The sequence below is a fragment of the Aaosphaeria arxii genome (assembly GCF_010015735.1).
Source record: "Aaosphaeria arxii CBS 175.79 unplaced genomic scaffold BU24scaffold_1, whole genome shotgun sequence".
NCBI classification, from domain to species: domain Eukaryota; kingdom Fungi; phylum Ascomycota; class Dothideomycetes; order Pleosporales; genus Aaosphaeria; species Aaosphaeria arxii.
The window spans coordinates 3968134-3982414 of NW_022983474.1; the positions used below are offsets into that span (position 1 = coordinate 3968134).

Below are 14281 nucleotides of genomic sequence, written 5' to 3' on the forward strand. Positions count from 1 at the left end.
GGTTGAACGTTGATTGGCAGTGTCGCTGGCCCTTCGTCCTTCATATGCAAAACATAATACAAAAGGTTTCAACGGAATTTTTAAAAACCTACTCGATCAGGAAACATGAACGCTGGAAGCGCTGTTGTACGACGTTCATACCCCATAGGGCACTCTCCCTTCTCCTCTCCCCCTCTCACCTCCCTACCGAGCAAATCAGAACACGCCGCTGGGACATCGACTGAGACGCTGATTAGCGGGCTCACTGGTCCTTCGTCCTTTATATGCAAAACATAATACAAAAGGGTTCAACGGAATTTTCAAAACCTACTCGATCAGGAATCTTGGACTGGAACGAAGGAATGAATGGCTGTTAAAGGACGTTCATACCTCGTAGGCACTCTCGCTTCTCCTCTCTGCCCCCCCTGGCCTATCAAGCAAATAAGAAGCCGCCTACTAAACGCCACACGCGGGCTTCATCGGCTAGGACGTTGATTGGCAGATGATTTGGTCCTTCAAATGCAACAGTTTTCAACGGAAATTCGAAAACCTACTCGATCAGGAAACCTGGACTGGAATGGCTCACTCTCCTTCTCCCTTCCTCCGGAGACCTATCGAGCAAATCAGAAGCCTCCTACTGAACGCCACACGGACTGCATCGTGTAGGACGTTGATTGACAGGTGATTTGGTCCTTCATGCAAAGGTTTCCAACAGAGATCCAGAAACCTACTCGATCAGGCCACTTAGACAATGGAATGGCATTGTAGGACGTTGATTGGCAGCGCATTCGGTCATTTATGCAAAAGCCTTCAATGGAGATCCAAAAAACCTACTCAATGAAGAAACGTGGACACTGGAATGGCGTTGTGGGAGTCCCCTTCGAGCAAATTAGAAGCTTCCTATTGAACGCCACACAGAATTTATCACTTGGGAACGTTGATTGGCAGGTGCTTTGGTCCTTCATGCAAAGGCTTTCAACGGAGATCCGAAAATCTACTCGGTCAAGAAATTTGGAGGCGTTGCAGGAGTCCCCTCAAGCAAATCAGAAGCTTCCTGCTGAACGCCACACGGACTTCATCGGTTGGAACGTTCATTGGCAGGTGATTTGGTCCTTCAAATGCAACAGTTTTCGACAGATATCCTAAAACCTACTCGATCGGGAAACTTGAGCACTGGAAGCGCTGTGAGTGTCCCGTCAAGCAAATCAGAAGCCTCCTGCTGAACGCCTTTGCTGAACGCCCCTGTGAACGCCACACGGACTTCATCGGTTGGAACGTTGATTGGCAGGGCCGCTGGTCCTTCAAATGCATGAGCTTTCGACGGTTTTCGTAAACCTACTCGATCAGGAAACTTGGGCACTGGAATGGGTTTGGACGTTGATACACACCCACCTTTTCCCCCATCCCTATGCCATAGCAGCGTAGTAGAAGAAGAAGAAGAAGAAGAAGAAGAAGAAGAAGAAGAAGAAAGACGTCTGTACGGAGTACTCCTTCTTCCCATTCACACCTGCTTCAAATAATTACCGTAATTCGCAACTTTTGCATCCTTCCAATACCCAATCCATTCATTCCCCGGTCTCCGATCCTACAATAATCAATGTTTATTTGATGAGCTACGAGTAGTACATGTATCGTTCCCCCTCTCTTAAATATCATTTCACTTCCGTCGACTATTGTCGACAAACTTTGGCCGAGACGAAGAAAAAATCGGAAGAACAATATCAAGAAAGAGAAGGACATGGAAAAAGGAAGGAGTCATCAATCTGATTTGGGGTATTTGATGGAAATGAAATAGTATGTATGACTATCATCTAAATAATTACAGATCAATATTTTTTCATCATAATATTAGACATGATTATATGTATCGTCGCATTGGTATATCCCCTCCCCCGCTCTTGCGACAGCTTATCCCCAATTTTTATGCGAAAGAATGAAGAGAAAGCACGAAAGGTGAACTATCAGCAGAGACCCTGCAGCCACGTGAACAGAGCCATGCCACCGCCTACGGCCCAGAGGTTGGAGGGCGAGAGGATGCCAGGTGCGGAGTTTGAACTACTTCCAGTCGGGTTTGACTGAGCATTCCCCACTCCCACGGTGCCGGTGGATGCTGTCGCGGACGGGGAAGAAGACGATTCCGCACCAGACGAGAAGGGCGACGAAGGCGAGAGCGATGGCTTTGGCTTGGGACACGCGTTGTTGTAGACAAACTGCTCGGCGCCGCCACTGCAAGGGGTCGTGGATCCAGCGTCGAACGTGCCGTTGGAATAGACCCAGCAGGTGCCGGAGGCGTAGGGGGAGTTGCTCGGGTTGTGCGGGTTGAAGACGGCGTAGCTGCACGAGTCGGCCTTTGCGCACGAACTCAGGCAGCTCGATGCGCCCTCGCTGGCGATGCAGCTGTAGAAGCAGTCCTCGGGCGGTGGGTAACCACAGACAGATGCGACGGCGGAGGGAGACGCTGTGGCAGAGCAGGCGCCGCCCCCAGAGGTCGGGCTACCACCAGCGCATTCCGGCTTACTGTAGACGTACAGATAGGGATTCCCACAGTCTGTGTTGCCGGCGCTCTTGTCGAAATCTTCTCCTGGGTAGAGCCAGCATGTGCCTGTGCCCGTGTATGGGTTTCCGGCGGCGAAGATGGCAAAGTTGCAGGGCTGGTGGGCGTCGCAGTAGCGCCAGCAGGAGGCGTTGCTCTCGATGGCTACGGCGAATTCCGGGCCTGGTTCTTTGTAGTCGCAAAGACGAGTAATGAGCGAAGCCGTACAAGTTGGTGTCGCGGAGGTGGCAGTGGTTGGCGAAGCTGTGGTCGGGGTGGCTTGCGCAAGGGCTGCTGGAACACACGAGGTGAACAGGGCCACGGTCGCCCAAAGTGAGGTGATCTTCATGATACTGGTAGTTATAGCGAGCGTGGATTGAAAACGAAAAAAACGAAAAAAACGAGAGTCAGATAATGCGTCAGAGGTAGAAATCCTGGGGAAGCATCCTTTTTTTAAAGGCCATCCACTTGAAGGATCTGGCTAATTTGAGCAGTGTACCCCAGCAAATATGTCGAGGTTAGTGACTTGAACGGGCCGGAACCTGCCAATCTAAGTCAAGTGTAGGATCATTACCCCTTACGAACTTGACTCACTACTCGGCATCTGCGTGATCTTTAATAAATAAGAGAACCTCAGGTCTATGCTGCAATCGATCAGAGTTCTAACTTTGATGAAACATCCTCTCTTGTGGTAGTTGTATTGATTTTTGTGCTCATGCAATGTTTTTCCTTTTCTTCTATGTACTGCTGTCCTGCACTATTAAGTTTGCTCATTTATTTCGCACGCGATGACTGTGAGATAGGTGTACTTGCCCGTTCCATAGGCAGCATCATTGGTAATGTTATTTTGACGAACAGAAATCCTACATTTTTTTCGACCAGGAAAGGCACATACACATATATGGCGCTCGAGCCCGATACAAGAACTACAAGACCGACGAAGCGCACGTCGACTGACTGAACGAGAAACTTGTTACTGAGAGCTGAAATCAACGTGATGTTTAAAAAGAAGAAGACGAACAATTGTAATACAACAGCAACAGGAAACAATCTGATACCTGAAGACAGAGAGACGAGGGGCGCAGGTGTGATCGATCCGCATGGTGCTAAGCAGCAAATCAAAGGAGCTTAGGCTGACAAGAATCAGGCCAACCCAGCTCGTATCAAACTCGGTACAGGATTGATTGACCAACTCATCGAGTAATTAGCCCGGTATTCGGCACCGTGAACAGTAATTAGGCGTTCATGCAACTCGGATTTCTCAGGAATACATCGATTGGTTGAAACTATCTGATACCAGGTAGCTAGTTACCAAAAGCAGATGATTGAACGAAGCGGTTTTTTCTTTTTGGTGTTGAACTACATGCATACATGCCCTGTAAGGTAATCGTCACTGTCATTCTAGCTACGTCTGGTATAAGGTTTTCAGATTGAGGCATTCGGTTGGAGAAGACGGAAGGTTTCCGATCAAGTGGCTACGTTGGTCATCATAAACAAGTGTCTATATTGGTACATTATGTGCGATGTCACCCTTCTCTTAGCCTGGGGTTTTGGGGTAAGTATACTGGGGCGCTGCACTCGACTACCTTGCGTGTCGTCTTCGTTGACATGATGACCTTTGGTGCTGCTTGTGTAGACTTTTATGGCCTCACTGGGAAGCATCCAAGAGGGAGAGGTTCGTACTCTCAGCCAAAGTTGTACTATCCATTACTGACACGCGTAAGTTTGACTCACGTAATGGGAACCATGACGGCGCAATCGACATTGAGGGCGCTGAGAGTTTGGTGTCGCTTCACCTCTAGCGACGGGCCACGACATCCGTTCATGAGACTGAAGCCGTTGATGATACTGAAGAAGAGTTGGAGAACGTACGAGCTCAAAGATCTCGCAATCGAGGTAAACCCAATCTCCAATCTTCATCGAGTTTGTTGAATCCAATTTGAGGTAAAAAGAGGAAACGGAATAATTACCGCTGGAGCAAAGCCGAACAGACTTGGTCGAAGCTGGAACAAGAAGAGGTATATGTCGAAGGAGGAATTTATACGAAAGGCATCCCTGATGCTGAGCGAGGATGTCAATGATCTTGCGCTCGCTGAAATCAACATCTATATGGGGACACTGTGCAGACTTGTCAGGGCACTTGTAGCATTGCAAAACACGAAATAAATCGAATTATCTGAATACTTAGACGAACCATGACATACAATCGTTGCCGATATGCATTATCCTCCTTCAGCAAGCTTTTCCCTGGGCCTCTTCGATCCGCCTCGGCCGGTGAAGGAGGTATTGTGAGTGGTGTTTCTTGCGTCGCCAGTACTTTGCTGGCTGTGCTCTTGTGATTGAGAATCGGGCTGGCTCGACCCCGAGAGATGGTGGCGCTCGAGGTCTTGTGAAAGTCCAAAACTCTGGGAAAATTGCGGAACGCTGAAATCTAGATCTGCCGGAATTTGGTCTTTAGCTGAACATTGCAATTGAAAGTGATTTGGCATATATATGTCGTACACATTCTTAGTGAACTTGTATGCTGTCCATTTCTCCTTTCCATCCAGCTCAGTAAAATCAAACGTGCGTATTAGATGGCGATAGCACTTAGTGTCCTTCCCATCAATAACTGGGTAGTTTCCATAGATTCCCACCAACCTGTGATTATGCGAGATTGAGAAAGCAAGAATCTCTTGGTGAAGCTCCATCTCACGACTAACAAGTCGAAAGAGCTTAACAGTGGCTCTTAGAGCAAGTGTCATGCTGTAGGCATTCTGTCGGTCTGCAATATCAAGTGCTGCATCACTGCACTTCACCTCGCAGGTAAGGAATGGGAAGTACATGTAGTACGTAGCCATGAAGTACGACTGGTCTATAGAGAAGCAACACGTTCGCTACGCATTATGGAGAATCGCTAAAGCACCATTTTCCAGATGATATTTGAGCTCATGCCATCTCGGCTGGACACGCTCCGTTTCTAAGAATATATTTATCTATGGTTCGACATGTTTCTGGATCTACACTATCACCCACGTAGAAATACTTGCGGGAATGGGTAGAGAAGAGCAAGGAGAGTTAGGCTTCAAGCACCAGTCCAGATAGGCAGCTCAGGGCATAGTTCAATCAACAATTCAAGCTGCCGTTTGCCGACCATGCCTGTTCTTTGGATTATCACACGTACTTCGGAGGGAGAACCGGCTTTCCCAGCGGGCACTGTACCCAGGCTTCAGCACAACATGCTCGCATGAACGTACGGCCACCTGGGACGAGCAGCCTGTTGAAGTGCTAAACGACGAGCCATCACAGGGCATTTTGTCCCCGTGTATCTCTCGCTATATTGTAACATTCTGAATGTCCCCTGGGCCGATAAATGCGCGACATACCAATCGGCTCCGCTTCAGTTCCGAAGAATTCTGATAAGGGTAGATGCTATGACGTGAAAATAAAATACTCTGGAGCATCTCCAATCTCGTCAACACCGTACCTATGGCGCTTGGTTGTGCGCAAGTTGCGCAGGCCCATATCCTCTTTGCCTTTCAAGCGGCCCATGGCGTGAATTATGAACTGGAGTCCTTACAATTCGATGAGAATGTAGAGGCGGCCTTGAGAACTGGCTTGTCATCAGCATACACGCTCGAAACTCCAAAATCTCCAAGTGAGATGTCAAAGGGAAGAGGCCTTCTTGGAGTTACTTGAAACGAGGCAACCGTCTTCCTCGAGCGATTTCGTGCTACTCGAAAGAAGGCAGACGATTCTCGTGCTACTTGAAAGAAGAAAAAAAGTTCAATCCAGCCGTCAGCGGTGACTTCTTGTGACTGAGGTCCTTGGTAGGCTCTATGCCAGAGAGATCCTTGTCTGACTTCAGAATCGTAAGGTTCGTTTCCCATTTTCCTTTAGGTGGCTGGGGGATGTAGTACGGTAGAGACGATGTCCAGAACCCGCATGCCCTTTTCCGCGATAACTAATACGTGTTGAGATTTATCTGTCTCACCCACAGCAGCGTCGGGTAGGTCCTAAAGCAACCCGTGATTGGATTGAAAATCCTGGATAGTGCTTCGTTTCTGTGGCTGTTGCTTGAGGCCATCCAGCACGTCCTCACCACTTGCCGTGTTAGAACGCATTCGTAGCACAACCATGAAAACTTACCATGAGCTTTTTCGGGTTATGGAATACCGAATATGACCTGCCTTACCGTTAATATTCTTTGAAACGGCGCGGATGACGCTCCTTCACCAGAGGTAGCAATCCACAACAGAAATCAGCAAGTGCGCGCTCAACAATCACTTCTCTTCGATATCGTCCGCTGAATTGGCTGGCAATGCATAGTTGTTGATCTGGCATAGTTCAATCAACAATTCAGGCTGCCAGTTACTATCTATGCCTCTTCTTTAGATTATTATATATACTTTAGACAGAGAACTAGCTTTCCTAGTAGGTATTATACCTAAGCTCTAGTGTAGTATACTTATAATATAAATATATAGCTACTTAGGATAAGTAGCCTATGAAAGTACAAAATAATAACCTATTATAGGGCATTTTATCCTTATGTATCTCTTGCTATATTATAATATTCTGAATCTCTCCTAGGCCGATGAATGCGCGACACCAGCTGGCTCTCTAACTCTACTGTCCTAGGAATTAATGTTATGAAGTTACTTTCGCATAGAACATGCATTTCTGAATATGAGCGTTTCAATTGCATCGACTCGGGACGCTTCCCCGGTCCCTGCAATACTTGTACAAATAAGTTGTGGGTGACGAAATTTGAAAGAGTGGCGGATCGGCAGGGGTGTGCTGCCGAGAATTAACGGGTTCAATTCCATGGAGGGGTCATCAAAATTCCGTGAGGTTACGTACATTCGCCGACGACGACTCTTCCAAGGCAGCAACCACAGCTTTCCGTATACCACTAACGTTTTTTTCACACGAATTCCTCTCATACTTGTTTGAAACTACACGTCAAAGCACCATTGTCATTGTCTATTCGACACATCATCTGCCAGCAACATGCAGATGCCCGATGTCCCCGTCAACGTCCCCATCGACGACCCAAATGCAGACACAGAATGGTATGCAATCTCTTTCGAGGTAGTCGCAAGCTTCCCATACTGACGATGTACTTCACCTGAATAGGAACGATATCCTGCGCAAGCATGGCGTAATACCAGAGAAACCTCCGTCGCCGACGCCGATGATCCAAGAAGCGCTCGAGGAAGCACGACGGCTCGCGCACGAGAACAGGCTGGAGGGGAAAGACCTGGACGAATTGGCGGAGCTGGAAGATGAAGAAGATGATGAGTTTCTAGAGCAATACCGGTACGTCTGCATTCTTGTGTGTAGTTAGCTCTCCAGTCCCGGGAAGACTTCATTTTGGAAGGGGTTGGTGCTGATGAAGATCGATGATCTGTAGAAAAAAACGCTTCCAAGAGCTCGCGACGATCAACACCGCCTCAGTATTCAACCAAGTGTACCACCTCCAGAAGCCTGACTACGCGAAGGATGTCACGGAAGCGTCACAGAAGGCATACGTGTTTGTGCTGTTGACGTCCTCACAAGGGACAAATGTCGAATCCCGCGTCCTCATCGAGATATGGCGGGACCTTGCCCAGCGGTTCGGGGACGTCAAGTTCTGCCAGATCCGCGCGGAGCTTTGCATTGAGGGCTATCCCGAGAGGAACACACCCACAGTGCTAGTCTACAAGGATGGGGATATCAAGAAGCAACTAGTCACACTGAGAGAACTCCAGGGTGTGAGGACAAAGGCTGCAGGTAAGTGATTGAATCATTCCCCGACATCGGGTTGCATTGAATTCCAAGAGATTCGCTTGAGGGAGATGTATTGTCGTGCTGACTACATACAGACGTGGAAAAAATCTTGGTAGACGTCGGAGCCGTCCGCATTGGAGACTCGCGTCTACAGCGCCATGACAACGACAAAGATGGCGAGCAGAGCTCAAAAAAGATAAGGCAAGGCAACACGGCCGGACGAGGCGGGGACGACGACGACAGCGATTGGGATTGAGGGTCCGAGTAAGAGCAAAGAAAAGAGATACGGCCGGACCACGTCGCCATCGCCACTTCCCCAAGAAGGGTCCAACGGCTCCGTGAGCACATATCTCATTTCAGGCAAGGATATTCACTGCAGCCCCCAGTTCTCGACCCAACCCTGGGGAGGGGATATGGCACGCGGGCATTGAAGAATTCCATCATGGCACTAGAGGGATTCTGGAAGTTGAAATCCCTATCGAATTGATCAATGTTCAGCGACTCGTTGGATCCGGAGGCCAGGGAGAAATCCCCACGCGATACGAGAGTGGGAGATAGCCGAAGGGTGGACGGGAATTTCTCTCTTGATGCATTCGGTACACGCCCGTTGGATACATGGTTGTTACATCTGCAGGGAAGCATTGGGGGAGAAAGAAATCAAGACATCTGGACTAGAACTGCAGTGTACGGGAGCAAATTAAAACCGATCGGAAGCAAATCCAGCAGGGCTGGCAAGCTGGCTCCAAGCGACTCGTAGGATTTTCGGAACAACATAGCCATGCGTAGATCATTCAAGTATTGAAAAGAAAACAAAAAGGACACAAACTCCCGAGCGTCTAGGCGATTCATGCAAGCATGCTGCAACCCAAGGTCTACCATCTACCGGTAAAGGAATGTGAACATAAAGACGCCAGAGGACCACTGCCTGCAAAGCCGGCCCAAAGGTCACTGGTGAGGTGAACTACTGCACACAATAAGGCCGCCCGCCGCTTCATCGTCGTTCAATCACACAATCCAATTCGAGATGATCTGTCTCGCTTCCACGTTCCCACGACACGGCGCCAACTGCATCCCCTTCCCCATATCCATGCTCTTGCCGATGCGCACAGTTATCAGGGTCCAGATTAGTCAAGCGTAGCAAGCCACGACGCTTGCTTAGCTACTTTGTAAATTACCCATTACTGCCAACGCCTTGACAACTTGTACAGAGCTTGCAGGGTTAAGGTGGACGCGGCAGCGGCATCTATGCACGTCTGCGTTTTTGGTATGTCTGTTAGTATGAGGTACCTATGTAAGTACGTTCCGTAGTCATGTACCTAACGCATGTATTGGAGTATATCTCCGTCCAGGGACTTTTCGCCAGACAGAAAACATGGGAAATGTCCGAATACGATGGAGGGAGGAGGGAATAGGGAACACCGATAGTATAGTCAAGGGAAAAAATAAGCACTCCGAGTCCCCATGCATGCGTTTTTGGGAACGGAGGCTCGTCGCCCTGTCCTTGCCTGGGCCGTGTTGTGTGTTCTTGTCGGCCGTTTACTATGCTACCAGCCTACCACCGGGACGAATCAAGCTGACTTGTGATCCAGTAATTATCTCTTTTCTTTAGACGAAGATCTCGGTTGTCCAAAATCCAACCCAACACCACAGAGTAGTCCAACAGTGCATGCATGCATGCGCTTTTTGGTTTGCTTACTTGGCAAGCCACCAGATTCGTTCCGTCTTCGTGCATGCTCCCTTCCCCTCCACCTTCTCGACAGTTGTGAGAAGGATACCAGAAGGAATTATACGAGTAAGGCAGAGTGGGGGAGAGAATTCCAAATATAATTTTAAGAAAAGATGCAGCTCATGCTCTGGACTATCATTCGACGGTATTCATGTTGCTTGATGCGGGAATGGGGGCAGCAGGTGTGCATAGGAAGGGAACTATCCTTGATACTCCACACAACTTCTGCCGTCTCGTTCACTATGAATAGCTGACAGCCACAGTAGTGGCACTAAGTGTGTGACAGAATGCCAACCAAGTGCTTCCACCCTCACACTTCGGAGTCTGACATCCAACTTGAAATCCACAATTATCCTAACCTCGTACGTTGAGTGAGTATTCATTCTTGCTCATCCTTCCACTACTTGCACCCACTTGGTAGTCCGTAGTTATGTTGTCCGATTTTAATGATATTCTGGACCAATGCCATGTCGCCGTCTCAAAAAGCCGTTTGTGGACTTTTCTGCGTAGATCTCAATGACATGTTGATCACTTGACGAGTGATATTTCTATAGCTACGTGTAACTGGTACGTACCTAAACGATGGATGGGTTGAACGAGCCTCATTCAGCAGATTTGAAAGGGCCATTCTCTCTCCAACGCCTGGTTACAAGCCAAATGGCTGTGGTAGCGGTCTTCAATGGGGGCCTATTGACGCCACGCACGTCTTGGTGTGATTGCATTCCACGCGCAACCATCTTTGGTGGTCTCTGTTCTGTTGCCCTTACTCCTTCGGGATCCTAACGCGAGATGATTCAATGGTACACCAGTTACATGTGGGCTCTAGGTAGGTGTATATTTTGTTTGCATCGTGGTTCCCTCATGCCATTCGCACATGTGAATGCATTTCCAGTCCATGTTCCCGCATTGCCATCTCATTGTCGATCATCGTGTCGTCCTGTCTGTCTCTGGCCTGAGCTTCAGTGTAGTGACAAGCTTTCACTGTAATAGCGTCCGCCCATTCATCACTGGTAAGCCATCGAAGCAACTGAACTTGAAGGGGAATGCCATTGTTCGACGGCCTATGGTGTAGGAGATCGTCCAAATATTTTGCCCGAGCATCTTGACGAGCCCCAGTCGCGGCTGTCATGATTGGCTGTATGCGAATGCTGAGTGCCCTTTCAATCTTTCCAGCCTGCAGTCGAAGCTACGGATGTGCCGTTGAATGTTCCGCCACGACACATCCCCGCGTGGCCTGAGAGGTACACCAGTTACAGGTGTAGGCCTTTGAACCTTGCGGTCGCCACGGGTACGAGGAGCAGCAAGCCCTATTCGAGCGCACTCAGCCTTACCTGCGGGGGAACGTACAGGCGAGTCTGGTGTCCTACTCCGCAGGGTGTAACTACTCACTCGCTCGTTGCCACCGACAGGTGTTACAGTGCCCGTAGTGTAACGATCGCACGCTCAACCCCGACGGAGACCACAAGGTACTCCGCGACTACGGACAGTTTGCTGCCAATGATGATTTGAATCTTTTCTCGATCTATGCAATGATGTTTTCTAGGTATTAACTATTAAACACGTTTGCGTCTGTGGCCAGAGCATTGTGGGTACTGGTAAGGTCCGCACCTATCGGCAACATTGACGATTGAGTTGCAGTGATGCCTAGGCAAGTCCCCGACCTAACAATCGCACCGGCCGTTGCGTCCGGTGCGTGCATACAGCCAAACAGCGACCTGGGGGGCCACCACTCATCTGGGCCCCTTTCAAGTTTCCCTGGCATGTAACACCAAAAGCGGACGGATGTACCTCCCAACATTTGCTCCCTGCTCGTTGACCATCATCAAATATGACGTGGACTTGGTAGCGAGTGAAAAAAAACTGTCAAGGTTGTCCAAGATTCAAGTTCACAATATCTGGCATCCGGTTCAGCAACAGCATGGTGCCAACAATGACCATGCAATAACAGCATGCAAAACCAAGCATTGCATATTGATGGTCGACTCGGTAAGGTACGATGATGGTGGTGGTGCTCGTCTACTAAACTGTAGGTCGTCCAGGTCAAATGCTTACTGGCCGCCAATTTGATGACACGATACTCGGTCAAGGTCGTCGAACGACTTTTGGTGCAAAAGGATCCCAACCCCTGCACTATTATTCTTGTCAGATGGATAAATCTGTGACCACACCTACGAGTAAGAGCCCCGTTGTTATTGCAGGCGGCTTGGGAGGCAACGACAGTATCTCGTATGACACTTGCCTGGAGCTGTTGATTGGAATGGAAATGGGTTGCCGGCGAGGGGCATAGACGGGTAACGTGCGGGGTAGATGGAATGAGATTGGTATGAGGTGGGGATGAGGTGGATGGAATCGATGGATGGATGGGAAAGACAAAGGGCGAGTGAGATGCGCCTCTGGATAATGGGGGGAGCTGTGATTAGTGCGCCCAGATGGTTGGTTGATGCTTTAGGGGTCGGGGGTTGTTGAACAATCGAACGCCATCTAGAATCCAACATCTCTCTCTCCCGTTAGAGCTTATCCTGATAGGTTACTCGTCGACATCGAAAACGGTACAGTAACAGGCAGACTGACAGTCGGACAGTTATGTTGACATTATCAGCGCACTACCACTCATTGGTCGTGCAATCGTCGAAAACGTGCGTTGGTGACGAATGTGGCAGTACCAGCTTGCTGCCCTCGGTGTAAGCCGTTGGAATAACTAACGCAATAATGATTTCGAATCACATTCCTTTGCACTGGAGGTCGCATTGGCTGTATGTGTATGCGCGTACAGAAGTCATGCTTGTTTGGCGATCTTTGTCGCTGTGGGTTGATATATTCTTTTTTTCTCATCTAGTTACCTGCATTTCCTTTGAGACGATATGGAAGGACATCTCTCAATCGTATAGTATATATCTATTGCAATTTAGCAACAGGATCAACATGATCAACATGGAAGTGCCATAAAAGAAACCGTCCGTTGATCAACAGGATCCACTCATGAAGTGGTCAATTCGGGTATTCATCAAAATCAAACCTCCCTTTTAACTCCAAATAAACCAGATGCGTGGAAGCAGTGCGAATATCAAATGAGCTCGTCCCCTCCACTTCTTCGTGAATCCTCTACTGCTTGCCAGATGGTGCTTTCTTCGTAAACGGGACCGTGCCCGTCACACTTCGAGGCTCCTTTGAGTCGTTCACAAACATCGGCAATATCAACGAGCCCTTGCCTGACTAAAGGATGCGATTGGATAACATCCCAGGTCTGTGATGCTGGAATCTCTTTTCCCTTGAATCTGGGGGGCCCGGTAGGGTGTACATTATCTTCGCTGTTGATGACGCTCCCGTTGGATAGATCCTGAATGTTGTATGGCTTGTTGTCCTGATAGTCGTCTTCATCCATGAGGTGGGCACCAGGGGAAGGGTAACTTGCCGAGACGGGTCGCGAAGAAGGTGGCGAGTGCTGACCGCCTGTGGCACGCAGAATCTCATTCTCGGTGCGAGCACGTTGCAAGGCCAGCTTCAAGCGCTCATTGTCGGACTGCAACGAGTGGGCGCTGTTCTCCAAAACGGACAGTTTGGCCTCCAAATCGCGCACATGGCGCTCCTTGCGCTCACGAAAGGCCCTTTGCCTGCAGACGAGTTTAGTAAACCTGCAACAATTACGGACGACATGATTGCAAACGACTTACGCTGCTCTGTTCTGCGCTTTTCTCCTGCTCTGAGCTGGCGTAAGGCCTATCTCCTTCTCTTCGCTACTACTTCGGGTCCTGCTTGTCCGATTGTCGTCCATCTCCCCTCCAAGGCCGCTATCAACGCTACCGGTAGGAGCTGGTGTTTGAGCTGCCGCGGGGTCGGGGGAGCTGTTTGTGGTAGGAGGGAGCGGAGCCTGCTGATAGGCAAAAGCATCGTAAGACGTGGGAAGAAAGCTGCTCTCCAGAGGTTCCTATTAGGCAAGCACAAATAGTTGATCAGTTCAAGTCCTCCATGTTCCAAGGTGCGCACGTCGGCCTCGCGAATATAGAAATTGCATTGCATTGCATGTATGACCGGGGGAGATAGGAGAGGGTCTACATACAATGCTGCGAGCTGTCTCTAAATCAACGCCAGCATTTGGGAAATGGCCTGGAGGCATGCCCATATACTGATAGGGCTGAGGCGGTGCTGATGTGCCAAAGTAGGTGTAGTCCATTGTGCCGGGAGGTGATCAGTGTCTATCTCCGAGGGCCGAGGGCGAAAGACAGGTAGGTAGGTGACCAAAGTGGCTGTTTGGTCAGTAGACAACGTAAAAGGAAGAACGATTCCAAGAGTCA

General features: G+C 49.1%; 5 protein-coding genes across 5 annotated transcripts; 2 read left to right on the forward strand and 3 right to left on the reverse strand.

The window, feature by feature from the left end:
- Positions 1 to 1713: 1713 nt before the first annotated feature.
- On the reverse strand, positions 1714 to 3003 carry BU24DRAFT_417418 (uncharacterized protein). The gene has a single exon (XM_033526717.1). It carries the CDS (start codon positions 2859 to 2861, stop codon positions 1941 to 1943), a length of 921 nt encoding a protein of 306 aa, XP_033390134.1. The 5' UTR covers positions 2862 to 3003; the 3' UTR covers positions 1714 to 1940.
- A 422-nt stretch (positions 3004 to 3425) lies between these two features.
- On the forward strand, positions 3426 to 4314 carry BU24DRAFT_446728 (uncharacterized protein; the record flags this gene model as incomplete). The annotated part of the gene is made up of 4 exons (XM_033530784.1): positions 3426 to 3597; positions 3934 to 4067; positions 4149 to 4187; positions 4237 to 4314. The coding sequence occupies exons 1-4, from the start codon at positions 3510 to 3512 to the stop codon at positions 4312 to 4314; spliced, it is 339 nt and encodes a 112-aa protein (XP_033390135.1). The 5' UTR covers positions 3426 to 3509.
- Positions 4315 to 4610: 296 nt separating this feature from the next.
- On the reverse strand, positions 4611 to 5352 carry BU24DRAFT_430335 (uncharacterized protein; the record flags this gene model as incomplete). The annotated part of the gene is made up of 2 exons (XM_033529808.1): positions 4611 to 4630; positions 4830 to 5352. 2 exons carry the CDS (start codon positions 5350 to 5352, stop codon positions 4611 to 4613), a joined length of 543 nt encoding a protein of 180 aa, XP_033390136.1.
- Positions 5353 to 7504: 2152 nt separating this feature from the next.
- Positions 7505 to 8519, forward strand: BU24DRAFT_430344 (thioredoxin-like protein; the record flags this gene model as incomplete). The annotated part of the gene is made up of 4 exons (XM_033529809.1): positions 7505 to 7566; positions 7631 to 7813; positions 7908 to 8266; positions 8359 to 8519. The coding sequence occupies 4 exons, from the start codon at positions 7505 to 7507 to the stop codon at positions 8517 to 8519; spliced, it is 765 nt and encodes a 254-aa protein (XP_033390137.1).
- A 4534-nt stretch (positions 8520 to 13053) lies between these two features.
- Positions 13054 to 14160, reverse strand: BU24DRAFT_338189 (uncharacterized protein; the record flags this gene model as incomplete). The annotated part of the gene is made up of 3 exons (XM_033523122.1): positions 13054 to 13600; positions 13661 to 13914; positions 14047 to 14160. 3 exons carry the CDS (start codon positions 14158 to 14160, stop codon positions 13054 to 13056), a joined length of 915 nt encoding a protein of 304 aa, XP_033390138.1.
- Between the last annotated feature and the right edge of the window lie 121 nt (positions 14161 to 14281).